At 31.1% G+C, this 27,103-nt stretch overlaps 1 protein-coding gene across 2 annotated transcripts in view; it reads right to left on the bottom strand.

The window, feature by feature from the left end:
• LOC117177347 (protein couch potato) overlaps positions 1–27,103 on the bottom strand; it is a 152,664-nt gene that overhangs the window by 118,119 nt on the left and 7,442 nt on the right. The window contains exons 2-3 of one of the 2 annotated variants that reach the window (XM_033367972.1): positions 22,580–22,686; positions 20,426–20,612 (exon numbers count right to left, since the gene is read on the bottom strand). In XM_033367972.1, coding sequence (XP_033223863.1) covers positions 20,426–20,440 — 15 coding nt within the window. In that variant the 5' untranslated portion in view covers positions 20,441–20,612; positions 22,580–22,686. Of the gene's footprint in view, positions 1–18,671; positions 19,657–20,425; positions 20,613–22,579; positions 22,687–27,103 lie in introns of those variants that run through there. The other variant, XM_033367970.1, reaches the window with a different exon arrangement.

The raw sequence follows: 27,103 nt of genomic DNA on the forward strand, positions 1-27,103 counted from the left end.
TATATCTAGTCGGGAGTGGTGTTGACTGAAAACAGATGATTTGGAGCGATTCGCGCGCCATCTGTTGGTCATTCTAAGGACTTATTGAACTACCCTCGTAACTAAAAACATAATCTGAAACAATCTAAAATCCGCCCATCGCAATTATGACAATAAGAAATGCACTTTATGTTACATAACTTACAAAACAAATGTCTAGTCAAAATTGCATCTTTTGCAAGAATTATTATAGGCGAATATTTGGAGATAATTGTCTGCTGCTTCAGAATAAAAATTCTTTGAATTCCATATTCAGAAACAGTAAAAAAGGTGCAGTTTCAACTGAAGTTATAGTATTTTAACTGTAGGCACGTGGCGGTAATCAGTAATAAAGTTGTGGAGTTGTTGAGTTTTCGATATTATTATCAGGAACTAAGAGATTTTGTCGACTTGGTGTTAAAAAATAATAATTTTTTGCAACCTCGAGTTGTCACCATTGCAGACCCTGTACTTGTGCATTCTACTTCGAAGGCTAAAATTGCATTATGCATTCGTGCCGCAGAGGACGTGTATCGCCAGATCTGACAGTGAAAAATGAATTAATCTATTCTTTGATGCGGAAAGGGGTAGAGCCTGAGCTCATACCCGAATATCGTAATTAATGAACTCTTATTTTCAAAAATGATATGAAATTCCTTCCTTCAGCTCTCATTATCCTTATTGCATTTACTCATATCTTCGATCAACATATTGGTGTATGCACATATACTCAGTAAAACTGACTTATTCAATTAGGCATGTATATACTATTTCAAATTCTAATTAAAAAACTCATTTTGTTAAAGCATTACGAAATAAAATCATATGTTCAACTTTATAAGTATAAACTTTTTTCTAACAAAAACAACCACTTTTTTTATTCGATACATACTCTTCTTGCTGAATTTGTATTGATATCAAGCGTTTTTTTATTGTAAAAGCAGCGACACTGATACGTAATCTCAGATAGGAATTTATCGATAGACTGTTCACAAAAGAAATTCTAGTGCAGTCATTCGTATGAAATTATTCCATTTTTCATTAAATTTCCTTTAAAACTGATAAGTTAGAAAAATGTTTGATTTTAACTGTATCAATTTGAAATAATCCAATTATCAATGTTTAAATTATTGGCTTTGGAACATTTTTATAATGAAACTGTCCAGTTTTTTTTAACCACAGCTTTCAAAACTAAATCATTTTTAATTTGAGCCCTTTTAAACAGATTGTAGTATTATAGACATTAAAAAGTTAATAATTTTATTTCAAGCAGAAAAATGATTACAAATTAAAATAATAGTCTCAAAACTTTGGAATTTAAAGTACTTAAATTTGCGAAATTTCAAACGAGAAGATTAATAATCATTAAGAATTTGAAATGAGACTCATGCAATTTTGCATCATTTCATGTAATATCAAGTTCCCATTGTTATGGACAAAAAAATTCCGGTAATTTCCCAGTTCTCAAAAATATTTTCCGGTCACTGAAATAAAAAATTTTAAGCAATCAAAAGTAACCTGCAAATTAAAGTAGAGACAACTAAACTCTTCTGAAGTTTCAATCGAAAAGCCCTAATTGCTCTCAAACAGTAAATTCAGGATGATTTTCACAAAAATAAAGGAATAAATTCTTTTACATAAAATAAATATAAAGGAAACATATTGAATTCAAGATGAAATTATTTAAATTCTTAAGACTTCAAGTCGAAATGTATTAGATTTTTCACAAAATAATTCAATTTTCAACCCAAAGACGAATTTTTAACAAGATTTGAGGTTTGAAGTTAAAAAGCTGTATATTTTAAGCCCAGAACATAATTTTTTAGAAGACAGTTAAATTATCAACATAAAAAGGTAAATTTTCAACAAAAAATGTACTTATTACCCAAAAAAGAAAAATTTTCTAGCATAAAAGCTGCATTTTCAATTCAAAAGAACGATTTTACCATCCAAAAAGAGGTATGTTCCACAAAACGGGTGACTTTTCCACACAAAAAAAATATATTTTTAACAAAATATGAATCCATTTTCAACCTAGAAAAGACGAAATTTCAACCAAATAGTCAAACTAAAAAAAAATGCAAGCAAAAAGTGGAATTTACAACTAAACAGTTCAACTTTAAATAAAACAAATTTTAAACAAAACAGTTAAATTTTTTACCAAATATTGAAATTTAAAGATAAAACCCCGACTTTTTATAAGACAGTTGAATTTTTTTGAAAGGATTCCATCAAAAAGGATCAATTTTGAACCAAATGATTGGATTTTCAACCAACAAAACACAAACTTTCAACCAAATGGTGAAATAAAAATAAAATAATAAAACCAAAAAGTTGTATTTGCAATCAAATAGTTGCAAATTAAAAGAAACAATTTCAAAGAAAATATCTAAATTTTTTACTAAATAGTGTAGTTTTCAAACCAACCCCCAGGTTTGGTTTTATAGAAAACAGTTGAATTAAAAAAGGATCTCTTTTTAACGAAATATTTTAATTCTTAGCATAATAATTAATTTTTCAACAAAATAGATCATTTTTAACCAAAAAGAATTAACTCTCAAACAAACGTATTAGTTGTATGTTCTTATTGGGTTCTATTTATGGAGTTCGCATTTAAGCGAAAAGGTAAGAAAAAGGAGAAAGAGTGAGTTAAAATATTTTTACAGATATCTGTCACCATTAAGTGCGTTTTATTATGAGTGTTTCTTATTGAAAATTAAATAAAATTCCAGGCTTTTTCTTACTCTTAAAAAATTTCCCGTCTAGTGGCCACCCTGTGATTGGATTTGTTCTACAAGTTCTTATTAAATGCCCGGTCATTTCACGGTTCGTCCGCTTTGGTAGCTATGAACTTGGTTGTTGAGAATTTGGGATAAATTTGGTGATAAGATCTGCAATTTTGGGAGTCATGGTGGATTTTGAGGATTTAATTTTCTGTTTTTGACGACTTAATTTTGAATTGTGGGCCAGGAGAAGTTGAACGGTCGTAGCGTTTACGGTTTGCTGCTCTCGTCGTTCCTCTTGGCTGACTAACCGTTATATAACATCCGGCCTCCCGCTTTATTCTATTGTTCATCGTTATATAATCATTCCCTCAGCCGTGCGAATTCGCTGCGTTGTGTTTAAAAACTATTCCAAAACAGTAAATAGAAGTATCTGTAACAATATTCTGCCTACAATATCTATATCTATACCACCATTTATCGATTATTTACGCATCCCAGGCCTCGGACTCAATTTACAAATAAAAAATATTGTAAATAGTGTCAAAATAAAATCATAAAGTTTTTTAAGTATTAAAAATTAACTTCAATGTTCATTTAAAATATGGTGGCTGTCCAAATTTGGTCCTTGGATTCTTAGTTTTATTTTCAGGAATTTTATACATTATTTAAAAGGTCATTCCTTAATCTATAAATGAACAAAATTTCTATTTATTTATCGCAGACTCCACAGTCAGTTCCCTGTTCCTCATTTCACCATTTAAATGCGAACTGAATTCAGAGAACCCAGTAAGGAAATCCAACTACTTTTGTTTTAAAGTTCATACTGTTCAATTAAAATTTTTTTTCTTGCCGAACAAATTTTTATTTGATAGAAAATTTAACGATTTTTTACAATTTCATATTTTAGATATTAAAATTCATCGCTTTCTTTAGAAATGTCATATTTTTTGGAAAAATGCATGTGTATGGTTAAAAAATAAGATTTTTTGGTTGAAAATTAATTTTGTTGTTGAAAATTCAACTATTTTGTAGAAAAAATCGTATTTTTGGGTGGCGAATCCAACACTTTGGTAGAGAATTTCACTATTCGGATAAAAATTTATACATTTCATTGAAAATTTGTCTGTTTTTCAACTGCTTTTTGCTTCCTCATAGAAAATGCTTTGCAATGGCAAAGAATTAAAAAATGTGTTAGGTTAATTGAACATTCACCATTTTAAAAATCTCAAATTCAATGTTTTAAACAATTACCCGGGTGTGTGTGTGTATGTGGTTGTGAAAAGTGGATGCCGCACTTCATTGTGAACACGATAACTTATAAATTGATGAAATTTTGAAGGCTTTTTTTCACCACTAATACCTCAAAATGGGCAGATTAATTTCTTAAAACATTTGTTACCTTTTTTAGTACTCTTTAATATTTTAAAAGTAGTTTTTATTATAGGAACTCTTTTTCATTAACATAATTCAAAATTGATGCAAGAACATAAAAGATTCCTTGACTCGAGATAATTCAATTAACCAATTATATTATTATTTACATTACTTGAAAAAGCGATTTTTATAGTAAAAATGTTCTGATTTACATAATTTAAAGTTGACGTACGAATAGAAAAGATTCGATGATTCTGAACAAATCGATTGACCTATAATATTATATACGCTGTATGGAATAGTGCAGACGTTATGGTCATTTAAATAATTTAGAAAATCTGTTTTCTGCATAAAAACTTTTTATTAACATAATTCCACAATCATATGCAAGGATAGAAAAGGCTCCTTGATTCAAGACGTTTTGGTTAACCAATCATTACTTGTTTATCTTGACTTCTTCTACATACGTTGAACAAAATATATTTGCTAATTAATTATGATGAGGAAGCAAAGTGCTCATCAAATGAGCAAATTATGAGTGCAAAAAAAGTGGAAACACCCAAGATCGAATTCAAACTTAGTTATTTTAAATTAAAATATTTTTTGTTCATATATCAGCCATGACATTTTTCGTTAAAGATTTCACACCTTTGTTGAAAGTTGAACTACTTTCTTACAAGTGTATTTTTTTTTATTCATAATTTTTGTTAAACATTTTTTGTTTGTTAAAAATTCATGTTCCCAAGCAGAAAACTCATGTTCTCAAGTAGAAAACTCATGTGTTTTCCAGAAAACTTTTCAGTTTAGCTTGAAAATAACCAATTTGGTATACAATTCAACCGCTTGTTATAAAATTAAAGTGCTGTGAAAAAATTAGTGTTTTAAATAGAAAATTATTATTCTTGAGTGAAAATTCAACTATTTGGTTAAAATTGTATGTATTTTGTGTAAAATTCGGATTTGCCGTTTAAATCCAATTGTTTTGTATTTTTACTTAAAATCTATTTCTGTTGAAATATCAATTATTACAGTTTTCGTTAAAAATTTAACTTTTTAGGGTGAATATTCAACTTCTTTGTTAAAAGTTGAACAACTTTTTTAAAATTTCACTTAATTTGTTTAATATTAATCAATTTAGTGTAAAATTATATTGGGGGGGGGGCGTATAACTATGCATTTTTTTACTAAAAATTGAAGTATCTTATTAAAAATTTAACCAATTTGTTGTAAATTCATTTTGTCGGGTTAAAAATTGAACTGCTTTAGAGAAAATTCATTTTTGGGTATAAGAAGTCAACAATTTAGTTGAAACTTCAACTATTTAGTTAAAAATTTATGTATGACGATGATAGTTGAGGATTGAACTATTTTGTTGGAAGTTCGATTGTACCCTTACATTTTGTTTTAATTCTCAGTTGAAAAAGAAAAAAATTACGTTTATATCTACTCAATTTTTTCACATCCCAGTAATAGTTAATTATGAACTTGTAATATGCTAAAGTAGTAAGACGGGCTTTTCAGTCTTTCAACGCCTGGATATATCAGGCGACAGGGGTCCGAGTTTGTAACCAGAAAGTCCGTGCTCGATTTATGCTGCTGGCATTTGTTTGCCATTTTTTTTAATTTTCATCAAAATTGACAATTAAACTTATTTAAATCAATTTTTTTCTCCGCCAAAATTTACAAAATACCCAACTTTTAAAATTTCAAATAGGAAGTTCTATTTTTTATTGCACATTCAGATTCTTCATTAAGCCCCCACCCACCCAGGGGAGGGGTAAAGTTTTTCGGAGTTGGTTTTAACACTCGAAAATAAAAAAGTTTTTATTATGGATATTTTTTCGCAGGATGCGTATTTCTTATGATATTTCGACGGCTCAAAATAAAAAAAAACACCCGGTATAATGCGCTTCGTGAATCATTTACTTATTTATAAAAATTCTCAATGTGCTCATATTTTGTAGAAAAATGATAAGAAATACGTGCTTTAAACGCTGTTTTTATTATTAAATTGTTGTGTAGTGTATTCAGACTTAAATAAAATTAATAAATTAATTTTAATATAACTTAAATGAAATTATTCTTATTTTCGAAGATGTACAATTGGTTTAAATTATTTTTTAATACTAGGTCAATAGCTTCTTTTAAATTTGAATAATTTGACATACTTCCTTATTACGAATAATTATTTAGTTACTGTTTAGGAGTTTGGAAAATCAATTTTTATATTCTTATAAAAAATGTCATATATTTTTGTTATAATATGTAAGATAATCTATTGTATTCTATTTAAAGCTCCCATTTGCAAAACAAACTATGAAAGTTTGAAATAACCGAATTATTACATTTTCAATCAAATATTAGAATTTTTCAGAGAAAATTAGAAAAAATGATATTTTGGAACAATTCTTTTCAAGGTAAGTTTTGATCATTTCATTTTTTCCATTATTTTTGTCAGCATTATTTCATATTTTATATAATATTTTCAATACTATTTATACGGAAAAGTTCCAAGTTTGATAAATCTGGATGTATAGTTATCAGCCAATTTGAAATTCCTGTTTTTCTCCCTACCACATTTCTTTGCCCGACCAATTAAAAGATTTTTTTATAGTTGAGCAATTATTTATTTATACATGCCAAAATTATCCTCAATCATAGACTGTGATAAATTATAATCAAAACTACATTACCGATCAAGAGTATGGCACTGCCTGTTTGTCGATGAATGCTCAAAATCTTTTAATGTTAACGGAGAGTTACGGGTTTCTCTCTTAAATATATATTAAAAGCTGCCCATATTCTTTTTAAAATGAAACAGGCTGAAGTGAATTTTGAGGTAATATTGTCAATTTTGTAAGAAGATATTGAAAAATAGTGCAAATAGTGTAAAAAATATAACTCATAATTAACATTAAAACAAATTATTATTGTTTCCGGGTTTTTCCAGGTTAAATAAAATTCCTAAGGGTTACCCTGTTTTCCCACTGCGTTAGGCACCCAGTAAATATCTAAGTTCAAAACTGTGAAACAATATGATATAAATTCACCTTATTTCTGATAAGAATCGCACTTCCTAATTTATTCAAATATTCCAATCTCGTTTCATACTACATCCTTTCTAACTTTACTCATGCTGCATGATTCTTAAAACGTTGAAAGTTCTAACTTATATTTCATAGTACTTAACAGACTTTTTAATCGTGAAAACAATTCGTGGGTTTTTATATTTCTTGCGAAAGTAGTTCAGCTAGACAGCTAGGGCCTTTTAATACTTTTTTAATTAAATTTTCTTGATTTTATTATTTTAAAACACAAATGTAATAGTGTTGAAGTCTCTCTAAAACAGTTTATTACTTCAAATTGCATTTCTCTTATATCTTCTAGATATCCAGATTATACTCATAAGTAATATTAGTGAAATATTTTTGAAAACTGAAAGTTGTATTTAACGTAATTGTCGAGAATTCCTAGGCTATATTTGTCTAAAAATTCGCATACTTATGACAATTAGAAAATTAAGAAAAATTTTAAGAAAGCACAAAGAAAAGTCCGAGAAACGTGCCGAGGCAAAAAGGAGGAAAAATGTTTCAGGTATACGCCTAAGTTCTGAGGCTGAAAATGGTAAAACAGGAAGGCGCATGGCATCCACCTGTCGCTAATATAAGGACGACCATCTGTTTTAGAAACTTGGAAGTTCAAAGCCGCATGATCGTGAATGTAACTTTTACTTTCCAATTTAAAAGCGTCGATTATTCTGTCAATTAGGCCGTTCGTCACGCGCACCTGACATGGTAAATGCTTTTAAAACCTCGAAAATAATTAACTGGTTATTTAATAAATATAAAAAAAGACTGAAAATATAGCAGGGGAGAACTTGAGCTATAAGAAAAATAAATCAAATAAGTTTTCCAAGTGGAAGTTCAGTGTTCATTTTTTTAAATGTCCTCTCTAATATAAGTCGAAAGAGCTGTCAAGAACCAACTAAGCGGTCGCTAACTTCACCGCGAGAATTTATTATTCCATGCGCAGATGCCGCAAGCTGCATACATTAATGGCACGGTGTATGACACACGGAGCCTCATGCGGATCAACAATGTGCTTAAAAGTAAATAAGTTCCTCTACTAATTACATGTATTCTTTGTTATAAAACGAGAAAAGACGCTTTCATTTTGTATCACTAACTTATTTTGTAAATAAATATATTAAATGAATTTTTTCGAATTAGAAATCATTTGATACCCATGTTTATTATAGCTATAGGGGCCGTTCAAAATCTACGTCACTCTAACAGTGTAGGGGGAGTAGGATTTGTGACGTAGAGGAGAGAGGTATTAACACAAAATGTGACATCTCACATAGAAATTATAAATGTGAATAAAATGTTGTTTGAAGTGGTTGAACAAATGAAAATTAGTGATTTGACAGAAAAGTATGGCGACAAATAATTAACAAAAAGAATTTCAGTCGAGAGAATGACGCCCGAAACAAAAGACCTAGGATACTAATGGACCTAAGTGGGGAATCTCACTTGACGACTTTGTGGAGCTCTTCACTTGAGCTGATTGCTAGAGAGATTTATCAGCAATCTGAGACGGAACAGTGTTGCGGAACGAAAGTGTTATTTATTTAAATAAAACGAGAATTTTAAATCAATCTAAAAATTCTATAACCCACTCCTCACATTACTCCCTTCCCAACAGAGTGAATCACGCCTACCCCGAAAGGGAAATGGCTTAATTGTGTAATAATAATATTATACAAGTAAAGCATCTAAATTTTAAATACATACTTCACACTTTCTCTTATTCCGAACTTTACCTCTTTTTACAAAAATTCCTCTTTTTCTCCCTATTTTCAAGAAAAATCCTATTTAATATTTTTCGTTGAAAGTTCATTCATTTAATTAAAAAGTCTAATATTATAATTTTGGTTCAGAATTCATCTCTTTTGGTTCAACATTCTGCTATTTGGTTGAAGATGTACTAACTTTTTGTTTGAAAGTTCGTTTTTTTAGTTGGAAATTAATTTTATTTTACCTGAAAAATTAACCAAACCATTTTTTTTGTTGCAAATTCATCGCTTTTAGTTGAAAACAAATAAATATATAAAATATAATATGAAAAATATGTATTCCAACTGGAAATCGTTCATATCACAATGACTGTTTACGTTAGGATGGTCTAGATTAAGTGTCAAGGCCAAGGCAAGCAATGCCCGATATCGTTCTTCATTCCAAGTTTCAGTGTATTTTGACTTGAAATCTAAAGGATGTACTAAAAATATCTTAAGCTCAAAAATGATCATTGTTACAAATGATTGATAAAATCGAGGAAAATATTCCCATCGTTAATTGTTATTAATTTTGGAACAGAACTGGCGTCGAAATTTAGACACAAATACTTCAAGTTGAAATTTTTTATTTAACAATTGTTATTTAGGGTTTTATGTTTTCGTTTTCTCTTAGGTAAAAAATGAAATTCTTATTTATTCCTGATGTACCAAAGAGATTTGTAGAGAATCTTGCAAGAAGTAAAATTATCCCTACAACATTAGGATTAAATAAGAATGGCAAGTTTTATGTAAAGTGAACGAAAAAAAAACCCAAACTGTAAATAACTAATGTTAATTAAACAATTTAAACCTGAAACATTTTTTCTAAGGTTAAAGTCTTCAGTTCTCTACCAAAATTAGTTGTAAATAATAAATCAATATGGTTCTTATTATTGAATTTTATTTAAAAGGATTTATTCTCCTATTATTCCCTTATTTTCGTGAAAAATCGCCCGATTCCCCTTGTTTTAAAAGATGGCATTTTGGGCTATGAAATCTGCTTTCATATACTTGTACGTTTTGTGTTTTATTTTAGGCGGTTATTAAATGAAATCAAATAACATTATTGAACTTAAAAGTGGGAGGAGGGCGTGTATTTGTGACGTCATCATAGAGGGTTCAAGAAGGAAAGGGATGGAAAAAGTGTTCAAAATTGTTTGACATGGTTTTTGAATAGTCCTATAAAACATAAGAGTACATACCTATATCAATTTTACCAGACAGAAGGGTTTTAAAAATTCATTATGTTGAAGACAGTATCTATAGAACATTAAAACTGATACATTTAGACTACCTTATTTAACACGGATTTTAAATTTCGTAGTTAGTTAAACAAGACATGTAGTCTAAATTTACTTCAGCTTTTAAGTAAACTTAAACTATCTTAAGCCCTCAAATGAAATAATAAAATACTACATTGTCATTTACTTCAAATCTACTATAAAAAAGACATTATGGAATCAGTTACACAGTAAAAAAATTTCTAAACTTGTTCCACCATATAATTATTTTGGATTCAATTCAGAACAATTTGTCTAGATTTAAGAAAAATTGGAGTAATTTTAATTTCTCCTTACTTGAAGTATTCTTTCTTTCGTGTGCTTCAATAAATTGTACATTGTGACTAAATGTTTCGGGATTGAGGTACCCTAGTATTAAAAAAAAAATTACGACTAAAATGTGCTTGTAACAATTATTATTGAGGACTAGATTATCAGTTCCGACAAAAAAGAGAACTGTTCTTTATAAAGTAACTTAAGTAATAGAATTCTCAGAAATAGAAAAAGTTACTCTCTAGACTGGGTATTAATATCTACAACCTAAATTCTCAACTGAGCAATCAGTATATAGTAGTATGTGGGTGAAGATAACCTAATGACTAAAATATACCAAAAGGTTAATGACTAAATTAACCTTCGGAAAAAAGGAACTGCATGTGTCGATTTATTTATTTCCTTAGACCAATATTTTCAAAAATAAAACTGTTTTCGTCAAATAGATATAACAGTACTGTCTTTGACGTATTGTTCGCACTTTTAAGTCGCTTCGAGTGATCTATTCAGGAACCTTTGATGACCTTTCATGTTCAATCAAAAGCGATTTACAAAACTCAAAAGTATTGCTTACTTTGTTTATATAAGAAAAACTTAGTTAATATTTGAAACATAAAACTACTGTAACTTAAAAAGTTATTTGCTGAAACAAGACACATTGTTTGGCCTTCGGATGGTCTCTCTGAATTTCTGGATTAAAATTTTTCGACATAAGATAGAAACAGCAACTTCATGAAATAAGTGTCTTCTTTCTTAATAAAAATAAACCTCCTTCTATGAGGAAGAAAATTAATTTAGTGCCTGTGAGAAAGCAAAAAGCTCATAAAGTGAATACAAATACATTAATCAATGATGAAAACACCCAATTTCGGACCCAAGTTTTTAACTTTGAATCTTTAGATAAAAGATAGATGAAATGAGATTTGAAAAAATGGAAGTTTTCTATTTTCGAATCTTTGTTTTTACAGTAGACAAACTAGATATTAAATTCTTATGTCAAATTATTTCTTTTAAACTTCTCAAATCATAACAATCAGCTTTTCAATTATCGTTAGATTTTAAAATGATCTCGATCAAAAAGTGGCCATAAGGATTTAATTTTGTGCAAACCCTTAAAAGACAAACACTTTCCCATTTTTTTGTTTTCAAAATTAAATTCCGTTTAACTTTGAAAGTTTTTTAATTAATGTAAATTAAACCAGTCAGTAATCTTTCAAGGTTTTAAAGCTTTACAGTCTTTTTATGGTCTTTGAATTTTATAATCTGTACGAAAACAAGTTTTGAGTGCAAAACTTTTTGAAGAAACCTTTTCGAGATTAAATAGAAATCATGATTTTAAATTATGTACCATTTATAATTAATGAGTCAAATATTGAAAATTATGATATTCTTCACTGTTTTAAGAATACAATGCTAATTAGTTCTCAATTTCCTTCAATCCTCCAAATTTATAAATTTTCTATATATTTTTAGGATTCAAGTGAATTTCAAGTCTACTTTATACCAAGAATCTCCCATCGTTCGAATTGCATATGCTTCGTATTGGGAGACAAAGAATCCTTGATCCATGTTTACAAAAAGACAAAAATCTGAGTGGATTCTGATAAATAGTAGGTGGATATATGATATATGAGAATACTAGAAATTTTACAAAAATTATACATTGTATTTTCAACTCTGGACGTTCTATTAGGGATTTCTCAATACATTACTAATATGAATGGATATTAGATAATAATGCTTTGCATAAATAATGTTTCTCTTCCGTAACCTGAAGTTAAAACATTTAATTTAGTGAAAAGTAGCTAGTTATTACAGTCCAAAGTACTTCTCAATATGGGGTTAAGTCGTCCACTTTCAATAGAAAAACAAAAATAGCTTATTAGTAAAACCAAGCGGTAAATTTAAAAAAATGAAAGCCTATATAGTTATTTTATAATAAAGTAAACAAATATGATATAAACTTATAAATGCCATTAGATTCAGAAAACATTATAGATCCACGCAATATTTATCAAAATCCGCTGATTTTTTTCTAATGAACTTACAGCATCATTTGTGAACGTTACAGAAATTTCAAATTTTAAACCAATCAGCTTCTTTTCAATCAGAGAATCCTCAATATTCATCACTTGAAGAACTTGAAATTCGAATCGTTAAATTACCAATTTTCAACATTGAAGATCCTTCACACTTTTAAAGCTTTCAACTGTACATTTCTTTTCTATTTCCTCACTAATGTCAATATTCTCCACATGGGGATTACCAAATCGAGCAGACAATGCGAATTAGGACTCAATTTTCATCAACACTCGAAGCTCTCCTACCAATGTCTAGAATCTGAGTTTATATAGCATTCTAGAAAACTCGATTCTTGGATTGGTTGAGAATCTCTGGATCTACTAATCAGTATCTTCAAAGTACAGAATCCTCGACATTCATCACTTCAATATCCTGAATTCCGAATTGTCCAATTTAACCGTTTTCAAAATTGAAAATCCTTCAATCTTCTAAAGCTCCCAAGCGCTACATTTATTTTCAATCTCCACACTAATGTAAATATTCTTCCAAGACTGCCAAGAAGAAAATGCGAATTAGGACTCAATTTCTACCAACCCTCAAAACTCTCCTATCAATGTCTAGAATCTGAGTTTATCTAGAATCGAGTCTAGCAAACTTGATTCCTGGATTGCTGGGGGAATCTGTGGATCGACTAATCAGCCTCTTCCAAAGCAAAGAATGCTCGACAGCGACACGAGGGAGTGCTTGTGCTTATTCGTCACATAGGGTGGTACGCAAACGCGTCTGGAGACAAACGAAACGACCTAAGCCAAATTGGCGCATGTGTCTTGTCGAGCGTAATACACCGCCTCCATATGACGTGACACGCTGGCGGTGGCTTGGCTCTCGTGTTGTGGAAAAATCAATAACAAGCGTGGCTTGTCGGAGCGTTGAGCTGGTTCTTGCTTGCCTACTTGCTCTCAGCTCTCAGGTGCCTACAAGTTTCAGGCTTCGAAGCCGAGGGAAGAACCTGCAGGCACTAAGTATTACGATTTTATACCCATATATACCCGCACAACCATGTACAGCCATGCTGGCATGAAAATTGAACCAATAGCACCAAGCAAGCAGGCAGGCAAGCTGGCGCCTGTTTGATCGAGGGAACGGATACGGACTTGTTCTACGTCACCTGTATGGTGCGTGTCATGCCGCAACCGTAGTACACACGATCGAATTCCCGCCTTCGCAACCACCTGAGACTGTGTTTTATTCGTGCGGAATTGTGGATTATAGAATGTAACTCGTATCAAAACCAAGCCAAGCGCGTGTGCACTGCCCTTCTAACCATTGCGCGCGCAGTCGACAATATACTTAAGTATAAGCATTATGGTTTTATACGCATTTGGAAGAATAACTGAGGATAAAGAATAACAGTCGAAGTACCTTAACCTCCCTTCACAAAACAGAATTGCAAAGAGCAGAATCAGATTGTCTATCCGATGGATGATTTTGAACTTCCGTGTTTCTCCCGCTCAATTGTTAATTTTTCCCGGGTTAATTTAAAAGATTTCAAAAGATTTGAATGATTTGAAGCGCAGATCAATATAAATTAAGTAATTAACATTTTTTGTTGCACTTTTTTAAACATTAAAGTACTTTTAAACTATTACACCGTGCACCAAGAGATAGGCATTATAAATCAGGGACCTTGGAAAGGTGGGAAAAATTAGATGTAGCGCGATCAACTGCGATCAACTAATTCCTCGCCCCTGATTTAAAATATCCAACACTAGGATGCTTTGTGTTTTTTAGCTTTGGAAAAGGGGTTCATTGTGAGTGATGTGAGGAGGTGTGAGCCGCAACCCTCTCACCTCAGAGTTGTAATTTCTCTTTTTAAAACATTAGTTTTAGGAGAAAAGTATTCAGACGAAAAATGTGTGTTTCGATGAGATCTACAGCTTTTATGCACAAGATTTTTATCTCAGATCAATATTTTTTAAAAATATTAGAGAAAACAATTTTTTTAAGTAAAAATTGTAATAACTTAGTTTATATTAATCATCGACAGAAATACTTTTAGCACTGTCAATCGGGATGAAAAAAAGAACCCTTAAGTCAAGTATCAAATCAATATTCTTAAGTGACATTTTCGGAAGTATACCTATCCGAATTATAATTCTGATTTTAGAATTAAAATTTATGAATTTTGACTTGTAACGAGGATTGTTTTTTTGTAAATTTTCTTTTTAAAAATCCGAATTAAAATTATTTTCTATAATTTCACGATTCACTTTCCACGTTAAAAATTACCTGTGCCAAAACAGAATTATAATTCTTTAGGAAATTCCTTGTTCCAAAGTCAAAATTATCATTCTTTGCGAAAATATTCTTATATTTAATTTATTTATCCCCCGACCAAACTCAGAATTAAAATTCTTTTAAAAAATGCCCTTTACCAAGTGACAATTAAACTTATTTCAAAAATTCCTGTCTCAAATGAAAATAATACTCATTTACAAAATTTACTGTTAGAATTCAGAAACGTGGTTAAAACCTTTTTACCAAATTTGGACCAGGACCTAGAAAAGGGAGTTTTTTTAAATTTCTGTTTTCTAAATTAAAATTCTTTTTCGAAAATTCCGTTCCACGTGAAAAACTGACTATTCTAAGTAAAACTATAATTCTTGACAGAAACTCTTTGCCCTAAAATAAAACCTGTTCCACAGTAAACATATAATGAAAATTATCATTCTTTCAGAAGCCCCTTTTTAAAATTCAAAATTATAATTCTTCACGGTAAATCCTGACTTAACTATCAAAATAATATTTCTTTATTGGAATTCTAAGTCATTTCCCTGAGAATTGAGAGATTTCTGACACTGATGGGCTGAATTTTTTTCTCCTTTTTTTTTCGAAAATCTTTACGTTCCGAAAGTTTCTACTGGATGTCAGTTACTCACAGGAAAAATTACAGATTAAAGAAATATATATTCATCCTGAGCACATAAACGATAAAGCTTTAAATGTAAAAAACCTTCATTTTCACACTTCTACAAAAATATTTTTTATATTTATCAAGTTCAAGATAAATATTATTCAAAGCTGTGACTTTGCCTGTGAGTTACTGGCATTCAGTAGATACTTTTAGGATCTGGGGCCTAATGGGCGCTCTTCTAAGGTCGTGTTTTCGATGAAAGGTGGAAACCTTCGAGAAGTATATAACTATATGTACATGTATAATGTATATTGTTGAACTTCGAATTTTTAAGGTTGATTCTAACAATGAGAACCTGACATTCATTTTTGGGCCTTACAATACAAATACAAACTTTTTAATATGAAAGGCAAATAAAGGCTTTTAACTGTAAATACTCTAACAGTGTATGGGATGGCCACTATATTTTAAAAAGTTCCCCATCTTTTCTTAGTATGCAGAACTGATTCACGTTCACTAATCACTTAACATTTTCTTCTTCAATGCTGAAAGCTATTCAAATTGAACAACTTTGAAACCCAAAACGTTAAAAATAAGCTTCTACTTTCAGTGCATCTTAGAATTGTACAATATTAAATCAGAAATCATCTATATTGTGAAATAAAAAATTGGAAACTTGCAAAAATGCATTCAAGTTTTATCATCATTGGCCTTTTCTTCCATAAAATATTACCTGCAATTCTATTTAGATGAATTTCATTAAAAAGCAGCTGGCTAGGTAGACTGCTAATGAACACTCTGAAATTTCTAGCGTCAAGAATATAACATTCTAAAGAGAAGAATTTTAAATTGCTTGTAGTGTCAAAAAATGAAAAATCACAATGAGTATCGAGTGACGATCATAATTCCGAATTAATTTAAAACGGTTTAAGCTCTACATTCTACAAATATGAACTAGAAGTATAAACAACAAATTCCAATTAAAATCGTGACAATTCAGGAGGTTTCAAATTATGATTTTAATCTGTGATTGCAAATTGTTCATACAGCTGTAAAGTGAAAATAGATCTGAATGAAATCCGTTCAGATCGTAGAAATTGAAGTGCTTGTAGTTTAGTGGACTCCAGGAAATTGAGAGCTAATTGGTATTTTCTGGTAGATCTGGCAAGCTAGGAAGGAATTTTTTTGGATTCCTTTTGTCTAGGGAACCGTTTTCCATTCAACGTTAATATTTGCTGAATTGATTGATTAATCTGTTCAATCAGGACACTTATAGAAACAAGTGACCAGCAAATTAAACACATGTAAGCTCAATTCAAATTGTATAGGTAATAGTTTGGCATTGACATCCACGGAATTACACAAAATTCTTCTCCCGGTAAATTTTACAAATATCTCATAACTTTTGTGGGATCTGACAAGACCCTATAGAGACCATAGTTATCATACATAACTGTTATTTCCTCCACAAACCGCATCATATGTTCAAGACAGGTGTGCTACTGGGCCTCCACGATGTCCTGGACATTGAAGATACTACCCAGATACTCAGAACTTCTTCCTTGTAAATCTAAACTATACAGAATAAGCCCAACTCAATTAGTAAAAACTAAAAAGGTATTTTTCAAATATCAATAAATAAATAGAGATTTGTTATAACAAGGATGATTCTTCTTTCATTGAAACGGAATAAGCCTGGAATTAGAACTAGAATCCTATCGGCTTCTGAATGAAAAATACTACATCGATTGTTTGCTCTCGTAAGGCCAATCGCTTTCGCGTTCACGAGAACCCTGAATTCTTGTACGAATGAAATCAATCCACACTTTGGTTTCTTTGTTATGTAAATGGTCGTAAGTCGATCGTAAGAAGCTACTATAATATCAGGAATCACGTATCTTGTGAACATTCGGATTATAATCATATATTTTGAGAAGATAATATGTTCTATAAATGAAAAAAATATTTTCCTCAAGAGGGAAGTCTCTCCTATTAACTGGACCAAAAACGATACTATTACCTTTATATTTTAAGTTCTAATAGATGAGCTAGAGGGTCACTAAGATTTTAACGACTCCTATCATTTATTTTCCAGATCTGAAGTCTAAATAGATGCTGAATCTCAAGATTGATTCGCAGATTCTTAAATAAAAAGTGAACGTAATTTTATCGATCTGATCTACAAAAATATCATCGTTCTATTCGATATCAATTTTCTAATCACTTCTAAAACAATACTGTCCAATTCACTCGAATTTAAATGTATTCATAAGATACTCATACTAATCGAGGTAACATTCTGTCAAATAACCTGGTTAACGTTATCGTCTGCAAATAGATCCAATTATTAATCTCCGAATGAAACCCAAACTCAAAACTGTACTAGAATTTCAAAAATACCAGCTTCATCCCAAAAAAACAGCAGAACAAAGTTGCAAAGAACGAATCAAGTTGTTCAGTTTTTTGTTCAAGAAGGTGGAAAGTTGGAGATTCATCAAGTAAAGTCGGCCATTCATTTCTAATAAGGGTCAGATCCTGTTCTTTTGGAATACCTTATATTATCCAATCATCTATTGAATTACCCACCATTATCCCTTTTGATGAACTCATTGAAGATCACTATGATCCTTGATCAAAATCTTATATCCATTTTAATTTATAATCTCCCAATTCATCTCAATTGTATTTATGGCTGCAACAAACAAAAGTAACAGAACATACCTTAACAAAAGATCCTAAACACAATACATATATGTGGTCAGGTCTTTACATACTTGGTCAATCCTCCATCTTACCCTAGCATCCAATGAATTACACATCATTACCCCTTTTAGTAAGCCCTTACATTTAAAATAAAGTCTTAACTACTGATAAAAAATTTAAGATCTTCACAATCATCATAGAAGAAACATAAGGATGTAAACTATTAATCAAATCTGCAGTTTACAAAATCGCATCAATTCAAGTTCAAATCTTCACATTCACCATAATCCCAAAATTACCTCCAAAAAGCATAAGGAAGCGACATGTCAGGAAGGAAGGAATACAGGAAGGAAGTCTGGCGCATGGTCCGTGCATCTAGATTATAGAGAGGGCGCTCACATGCATATGGGGTAGAGAAAGGGATCGTATCGGGACATTGGTAGCCAGTACGGGATGGAGGGGTTGAAAAGGGAAGCGCAACCGGCGACTGGCACCGTGATAATAGCCTTAGCCTAAGGATAACGAACCTCGTCTTCGCCGGTGGCTACCGTGTTTACGGAGTCCATACTCTGCGACAGCGGTGCGTCCATCATACAGGCGAGTTCGCTCGAGGTTCCGGGGTTTCCGGGGGCGAGGTTACGAGCGGGTGGCGGCGATGAGTCCACCGTGTCCCGTCTCGGGCGTTTTAGAGCGGGCGGCGTTATGGTTGTACCGGCGAAGACGACAGGCGCCTCCAGGACGTGGAACTCTGAGAACCTCTTCCCCCTCGGGATAAATAAGCCTTCCGTCTTGTTTCCTTCTGCTCCACGTCTTCCTTATCTCGTACGTCCCTTGCGTGTTTTCTTGTTTACTTAGTTTTCGTAATTTTCTCAGTTTTTCTTTCGTTTATCTTTAAAAATAGAACCTGGATGTCCTCTTATTTACTGGTTTTCGTTTGCCAGGTGGTTCCCCTTCTCTCCAGCGTTCGTCTCTTTTGCCACTAGATGATACAGTGTTCTTGTTCCTCGTTGACGAATCCTATGTCCCTGAGAAGTCAGGGGTAGCACCTGTCACGCTAGGGACGAACGCGGGTGAGAATGAGAGAAAGGTAATACTCCCTCGCGTCTATTTTCGAGTAATCGATAGGGTAAAAGAGAGCTGTGAGCCAGGTAGGCGCGAAGGAGTGTGAGTCTGGAGTGCAGCACTCCTGGGAGGACTGCGAGGAGACTTGTGATTAACCGGATGGCCCATGCAGCAGGTGAAATGGTTTTGAGTCGTAGGGGTTGGGACGGGAAAGGGGAGGTCCTCGACGACGAGGGCGACAATCGACGTGAGACGTGTCGTGATGATGGTAGATTTAAAAAACTTTTTGGGGGTTTTATGTGGTCGTTGGGCTCAAACAGAAAAGCTTGAAAAGGTTGATCCAGAGCGGGTTGAGGAACCAGGTGACCGGCTAACTCAAATCATACGCAAAATTAACACTGACAAGTAAGAATAATAACGGTTACGTAAACACTGCGACGCGACTGGTACGCAGGTTGCCGATAGACTGACGGCTCGTGCTGTAGAAACGGGAAACGCGGGGAAGAGGGCAGATTCTGCTGCAGGGGGAGGGTTAGATATAGTGGTGGTGGTCGTGCACGAGTACCGTGTGGCGGTGAACGAGTGCCAAGGGGAAGAGGCAAAAGGTGGAGGAAGAGTGGGTGGGGTAGGGGTTTTGCTTGGCTGTGAGGAGGGGTCCAGGGGTGACCCGGGGGGAAGAGGCGCCGGGGTCAGGTGAGCCTCCGGCCTTACGAGCACACTAGGAGCTTGCTATGAGCTACCAAGCTTTTCACGAGGGGAACCCTATGACTTTTTTATTTTAACTCGCGAGCCTTCCTTATGTTGGAGTTAGACCCTTGGAGGCATAAGGTAGGTGAGCCCTTTAAAAATACCAAGAGGAAGAAGAATGCAACGCGCACACGTTTTCCAGGTGAGAACGTGTTAATATGTGTTCCCGGACTGAATACGCTTGCTTTCGTTTCATTTAAAATGCTATTAAAAGGATCTTGTCCACATTCCAGGGTTTCTTCTTGTCTGGGGAATGTTTGGACTGAGTGAGAGGAAAATCGTACCTTTTTAAATGGAATAGGGATAAGAATTAATTGGAGGGGGTTTGATAGGATCGCGAATTTGTAATCGGAAGTTAGTTCTTTCAACATCGTATCATTCTTTTATGAGAATGGAAACATATGAATTTCATCATTTAAGCATGTTTTAGAGAGTATTACTAATTTTTAGAATCTAGAGAGGAGGTACTTACAAAATTAATTCGCATTCTGGGTTCTGATCTTAAGTTTCAAAAGTGAAGCTTTTCAAGCGGCTTTCCGATTTATCAACTCTTTTCCTTCAGACATTCCAAAAGCATGATTTCCAAAAACTTTCTCTGAGCTCAGAGTCGGATAATTTGCAGAATGAATGAAACATAGATGATAGGAATTAAGTCCATTCTGTAAAAGAATAATTTTGATTAGTAGAAAAATAAGAGATAACATTTTCAAAACTGAAAATTTATTTTAAATCAAATTTGAAAATTACTATGAATAAAATATAAAATATGAAATTAGAAGACAAAAAATTTTCCATTTTCAAACTAGAACTTTAATATTTACGAATTTCAAACTTTAAAAACGGCTCAGTTTTGTATTTGTTACCATCAAATGAAACGATTTCAGAATTTGAAAGACACATCTGATTTATGAATTCAGATTAATTAGAGTTTTGAAGAAAATATAAGGATCGCTATATTTCAAATCAGGTAGGACCTACGATGGAAGTCACAAAAATCTATCGGGGACGAAATATGTTATTTTTTAGCGAACATTAGGCGATAGGTATATTTCCGATTTGCAAAAAATAAAATTTTCTACTTAGTTATGCGTATTTGAATTTTGTGCTTGATTAAAAACAAAAACATGTTTTTTCTTTAAACCTTTACAACTTTGACCTATAGTCGAGATATCTATCGTCTTCTTTCAAAATCCGTCGGAAATTTTAACAAATGTTCAAAGTTTTTAAAGATGGCGAAGGTTTATCTGAAAATATTAAAAGTCGATTTTCTCAAAAAGCTCATGTACATATATTTTTTACTAATTTTTTTGATGAATTTGAGTTTTCATAAAATCGAATTTTCTCATTTTTCTCACCAACAACGACAAATGTTCCCGGACACAAAAACGGTGTAGCCCACGTAATGCCCACATTCCCACAATTTTTTCCTTGATCTTCCTCCGGGTGCGCTACCATTTACTGTACCCGAATACATTTGTTTCGTCAGTAAAGCCAGATTATTTAATTTTTCACAATCCATTTTTTATGCTTCTCTTCTTCGGCCCCTTTCCTCTACCCCAATGGACGAATAATTACCATGGGGAATAAAAAAGTATTTTTTGAGTTGCGGAGAGGTTAAAGACTGATAATTACAGTAATTAGTACCTGCAGTTGCATATAATTTAAAGTCGAAAAAAATATAATTGCATGTTTGACAACTGTACGAAATGGATAATTTCTGCAATACCGCAAATAAAGTACAGGGTTGCCACAAAAATTTCTTTGCGCAACAAATAAGAAGAAAATGAAAGACTTAAAATCCATACATACTAAAGTTTAAGAATACTAATACATAATAACAGAAATCTAAAATTTTTTATATAAAAATAGTTTATAACCCAACAGTTTTTTAAATGATGGCTCCAGAAGTTTAATTATAAACTGTACTAAGGCATTGTCTATTTTTTCATAGTTTTCTACATGCAAAATAAAAAGTGAAATCTCTTGCATAGTATTTTTCGTAAGGCATATGCAGTCGGTGGAAAACGGGTGTTCACTTTCTATGCAGAAGGTCTCGGAAATGGGACGTTATTCTGTTACTACCTGCCTAACAGGTGTAGGAAAAGATGCAAGAATAAATAATCGTGACCGTTGGTTGAAATTGTCACCTGTTTCAAATGCAGGTTGCTACCACGTGAACCAACTCTATAGATCTGTTCTATATTCTACTATTCAGAAAAAAGAATGGAAAAACATAATTGTAATCTTAAATACTTAAATAGCAAAGTAAGTAAAGGGCGATGACACGAAGTTTATACTCGCTCACAGCACAGAATAGGTAATTCAGATATAATATGAAATAATCAATAGTCATGTATACTCTGTACAGCTTTCATTTATCGACATAACTTTTTTTCTACGTATTAATTTTCCGAATAAAATTCCAAAAAACTGTTTCTTTTCCTCTTCAAAAGGTAAATTAGAAATTAAATACCAAATAAATATTTCTTTCTAAACTTTTTAAATTCATCTTTCTTAAATGTAATGATATTTGTTTCAAATTTTTAGATTCGCTAAGTTCTACTCGAATAAAACTTTCTATTATCCTCAATCTATAGCACGAATATCCATTATAAAGTTCTCTGACCTGCGTACAACTTTTATGAATCGTAAATTTTCTGGCTGCATTCAATCCAGGGATGGTCACCACACTCAAGGTCCCTCGGGATTTTTATACATGTTCTCCAATACACCCTGAAAAAGTTTTATTGAATCATTATTTATGAAAAAACTCATAGAGACTTTATGTTGTTCATGAATTGCAGTTGTAGAAATCGCCAAAATAAATAATGTAGGAACTAAAAATTAACATTTGTCGAAGAAAATTTATCCTGTAGAATGAATTATATTTTTACTTTTGGTTGATTCTTAACCCATCTATTCAGATTATTACATTTTTCAAATAGGAAAAGAAATAATAAAAAAATCACACATTTATAGAATTAAAAATCACTCGTTAAACAATATTTTTTTGAAACGAGAATATATTTTGATAAATTAAGATAAAATATTTATGCCACATTTAAAATAATTCCCAATAGTAAAAAAAGGCAACTTTAATCGCCAAAAACGTCAAAACACAGCTGAAAGTCCTATTTAATAAGTTGACTATATGAACTTAACATTATTAAAATTACGCTCTAATATAAGGCGGCAATCATGCAATGTAATATTTTTAATTGGCGCTAACTTTTAACACATTCTTAGGTAAAGAAACGCGACCCTATAATAGTTACATATTAGCAGGTTTTTTATCCTCACCGTAAAGAAAATGATCAAAGCAGATTTGCATTCAGTTAGAGCATTGTCTAGTATGTCTAATCTAGACGGTCTATCCGGGCCTTAATCGGATGCTGGGTAGCACGCCATGACCAAAATATTTTCCAAGTATCAAACATAATTAATTTTTCACACATTTCCACAAATATAGGCAGGATGTTTAAAAGTACCAAAAGTAAAACATGAACCTTAAAAAAATTATTTTTTCCCCATAATCTAGTTGTTTTGAAAATTCTGTCCAATCAACCTTCAAATGAATTGAAAAAAATAACTAACTCGTTTTTACTTTAAAAAGGACAAAACAAAATCAAATAAGATAAGCCGTTCATGGTACCAGCCTTCATTATAATAATATTCCTTTTATAGAAAAACATTACATTTTCACTATGAAAAATGTAGGACATTTTTCATTAACATTTTTATTTTCTATAAAAATTTTAATTCTAATTAATTAATTACTTAAATTTTATTAATTAAATTACTTTAATCATTCTTTTTACCTAAGAATGTAGGCTAATCTGTTAACTTTAATAGTACATTATGTAACAAGGGGCGAAAGGAGCAGATTTTTCCCGCGGGTGGCTTTACTGTCCGATCGAGGAGATTTTTCTAGAGGGAAAAAGCTAGGGAATCTAGGGAAAAATCTTCTGGCAAGAGCAGTAATTACCCGAGGGAAAAATCTACTTTCGTCCCGTGTTGTATATTGTATTATATTCCACTTTCAACCGTGGTCACCTTTTAGCCCTAAAAAGTAGGTCCGAAGCATTTTTCTATAGCTTTGTTCGCACATCGAATTCTAATCGACTAATTTTTACTTTTGCCTCGCAAATTTCACTTTCGCCCTGCAAATTTTACTTTCGCCCCAATAAGTTTATTTTCGCCGGAAATATATGCTACTTTCGCACCTATTTTCAAGGAAAAAAGGTAGCCATTTCGGTCGAGTGTGGAATAAAATATATTTATGAACCTCGGGGTTATATTCATTAAAAAATAATGGCTAATAATATTTGATTTATACAATTAATATCAAAGTTTTAATTACATTAAACTAAACTAACTCACAAATTTGACTACTTTTCAAAAAATAGAAGTCGTTTTTTTCACGAAATCCACTGATAATAACTCTGAAAGGTCTTCATTTATTAGAACACTTTTTCACGTTAGCATTACTAATGAGGAAGATTTGTATTTGGTACAGAAAATGTGTGAAATTCAGTGTTTTTAACATTTGGTAAATACTTTGTTACCTTATTTATATTTTTACACATGTCCAATATTTAGTTCTATATACATATTAGGATTTCAAGAAAATAATATCACTTAAAAACTACTTTTAATCAAATATAAGCACGTTTTACAAATACAAATCTGCGATTTGAAAAGCTTTTAATAGCAAATTTTTAATTTGTTAATTTTTGTTTTTCAAAACAGTCCCTCATTTTTAACTTTTAATTTTTATATTATATCTATCCAAAATGAGGGTAAGAAAAATATATATCTAACAAAGAAAAATACAGAGATGCATTTGATCTGATTTTATTATATACTATCAGTATATGCACGCGCATAAAACGAGCTTTCACGTATCTGCGGTTTTATTTCCTAACATTAAAAATATAAACAATTTTTAAATATATTTTTTTAATTAAGAATCTCGAAATTGAATGATTTTAGATTAATATTTCGCAAATAGAATTGTCTCAAGAAGTTAAAAAAAAAACTGTATTACTTCTTATCAAAAGCGTTAAAAATTAAGTATGTAAAATTAAAAACTTTTGAATGTTTTTTGAGTGTTTTTTTTCATTGTTTTTTTAACAATTTTAAATTCAAAGCGAATAAAATTTAACAATTTGAAATTGAAAACTATATTAAATATTTTAAAGTCGAAGCTTGTGATATTCTAGAAAATTAAATTTTTCTTAGAAAATAAATAGTAATTTTAAATGAGAAACATTGAAAATGAAAAAATGTCTACTCCGAATCGTAGAAACTTAAACGAGATCGAAATAAAATAAAAACTGAAAACAATTTAACTAACCAAAAAATGGTGATATTAAAACTTATTTTACACTCAAACCCTTTAAAATATCAATTATTTTTAAGAAATTTAAATCGTTTACCTATTAATAATTTTTTAATTGTTAATTATACCATTCAAAATTCTAACAATTCCATTTTAATTGCAAAATTAAAAGTTTGGAAAGGGAAAAGTTGAAAATTTAGCGTTCAATATGAAAATTCAGAACTCTAAAATTGAAAATATTCAAAATTAAAGAAATTATTCAATTAATACACACACACACACATATTAAGAAGTTAGAACGAAGACAGTGGGAAACAATATATCTTCGAATGGACGTATATACAATTATATATGACCATTTACATCAGAAACTAATAAACCTACATGAGTGTAGTCAGTAGAAAATAAGATATCTTTCAATAAATGTCTTACTATAAACTTTAAAAAATAATGAAACTATATAAAGTCTTTAAATTACAATGTGCTTACTGAGTTACAACTTAAACAATCGTAAAGCACAGTCTCCTAATAGTCTTTTTATACTTATTGGAATGGGTTAATCGGTTCTTACGCCTTTTTTATCGAGTTCACGCATCCTATATACTTGCGGTTCTAACAATTTCAATGTTACTTGTTTTATTTAAATAGCATCAGTTGTAGCTAAACAGTTTACAGTCATGTCATTAAATATGAAAGTTTTAGAGTTTACAACTTACAATAAAAAGAAATTTATTAATAAAAATAAATAGTCTAACGAGTCACATTGAATACTGAGGAAAATATCGTTACTGTAAATTACCAAGTAATTGTATATTCTTTTATTAAAAAAAAAAGGATATTCTTCTCCAGAGCAGAAGAAGGTATTAAATACCTTATTAAACTTTTATTTACTTTTCTATTGTTAGCAGCATTTCAGTAGATATCTTTCTGACATTTTGCTTTAGCCTATACACCTTCTCTCGTTTTTATTTTCCTTTATCCCGAAGTTTTTGTAGATGGCGATTTAATTCTTTTACAACTATATCTTTGACATTTCTCTTCACAACCAAATTCAATTCATATTGCATAGATTCGCCATCAAGTGTGGCATTTTTCAAATCCTCTTCTGCTGATTTTTAATCACCCTCTAATTTCTTGATTTTGTTTCGTTGTTTTTGTACACTTTCTAACAGTGCTTTTTTAAATTAAAATATGAAAAATTGATAAAATTATGAATTTTCTTTATCCTGATATGATCCTGATGTTCAATTTTTCGTTTTGATATGTAAAATAAAATTTTATTTTTAAAATTTAAGTTTTTGCCTAAAAATGGAGGAAATAGAAAACCGGCTCAGATCCCTGCAATTTTATTCATTTCAAATCGAAATTGCTTTCTTTTGGCATATGAAATTATTATATTTAAAGCTATCAAGCCTTTAATATGAAAATTTAAAATATTGTAAGAAGTCACATTGAAAGTGATTTGATAGATTTTTCAGTAAAAACTGTATTTTCGATCTACAAAAAAATCACTGTTATTTTCACCATTCAGAATAGAAGAACTTTAAATATCGTGAACCTTTAAAGTTGAATTATTCTGAAAAATTAAAAAATTACAATATATGCTATCTAATTAGAAACATTCAAGTTAATGAATTCAAACTTGAAGCGTTCCAAATTAAACAATTCCAAACTTCGTTTAACAATTAAAAAATTATTAAATTATACATAATAATCTACATATACATATACGTGTGTATGTGTGTGCGTGTGTGTGTAGATTATTATGTGTAATTTAATAATTTCTTAATTGTTAAACGAAGTGTGTGT

The sequence above is a fragment of the Belonocnema kinseyi genome, chromosome 7 (assembly GCF_010883055.1).
Source record: "Belonocnema kinseyi isolate 2016_QV_RU_SX_M_011 chromosome 7, B_treatae_v1, whole genome shotgun sequence".
Taxonomy (NCBI): Eukaryota; Metazoa; Arthropoda; class Insecta; order Hymenoptera; family Cynipidae; genus Belonocnema; species Belonocnema kinseyi.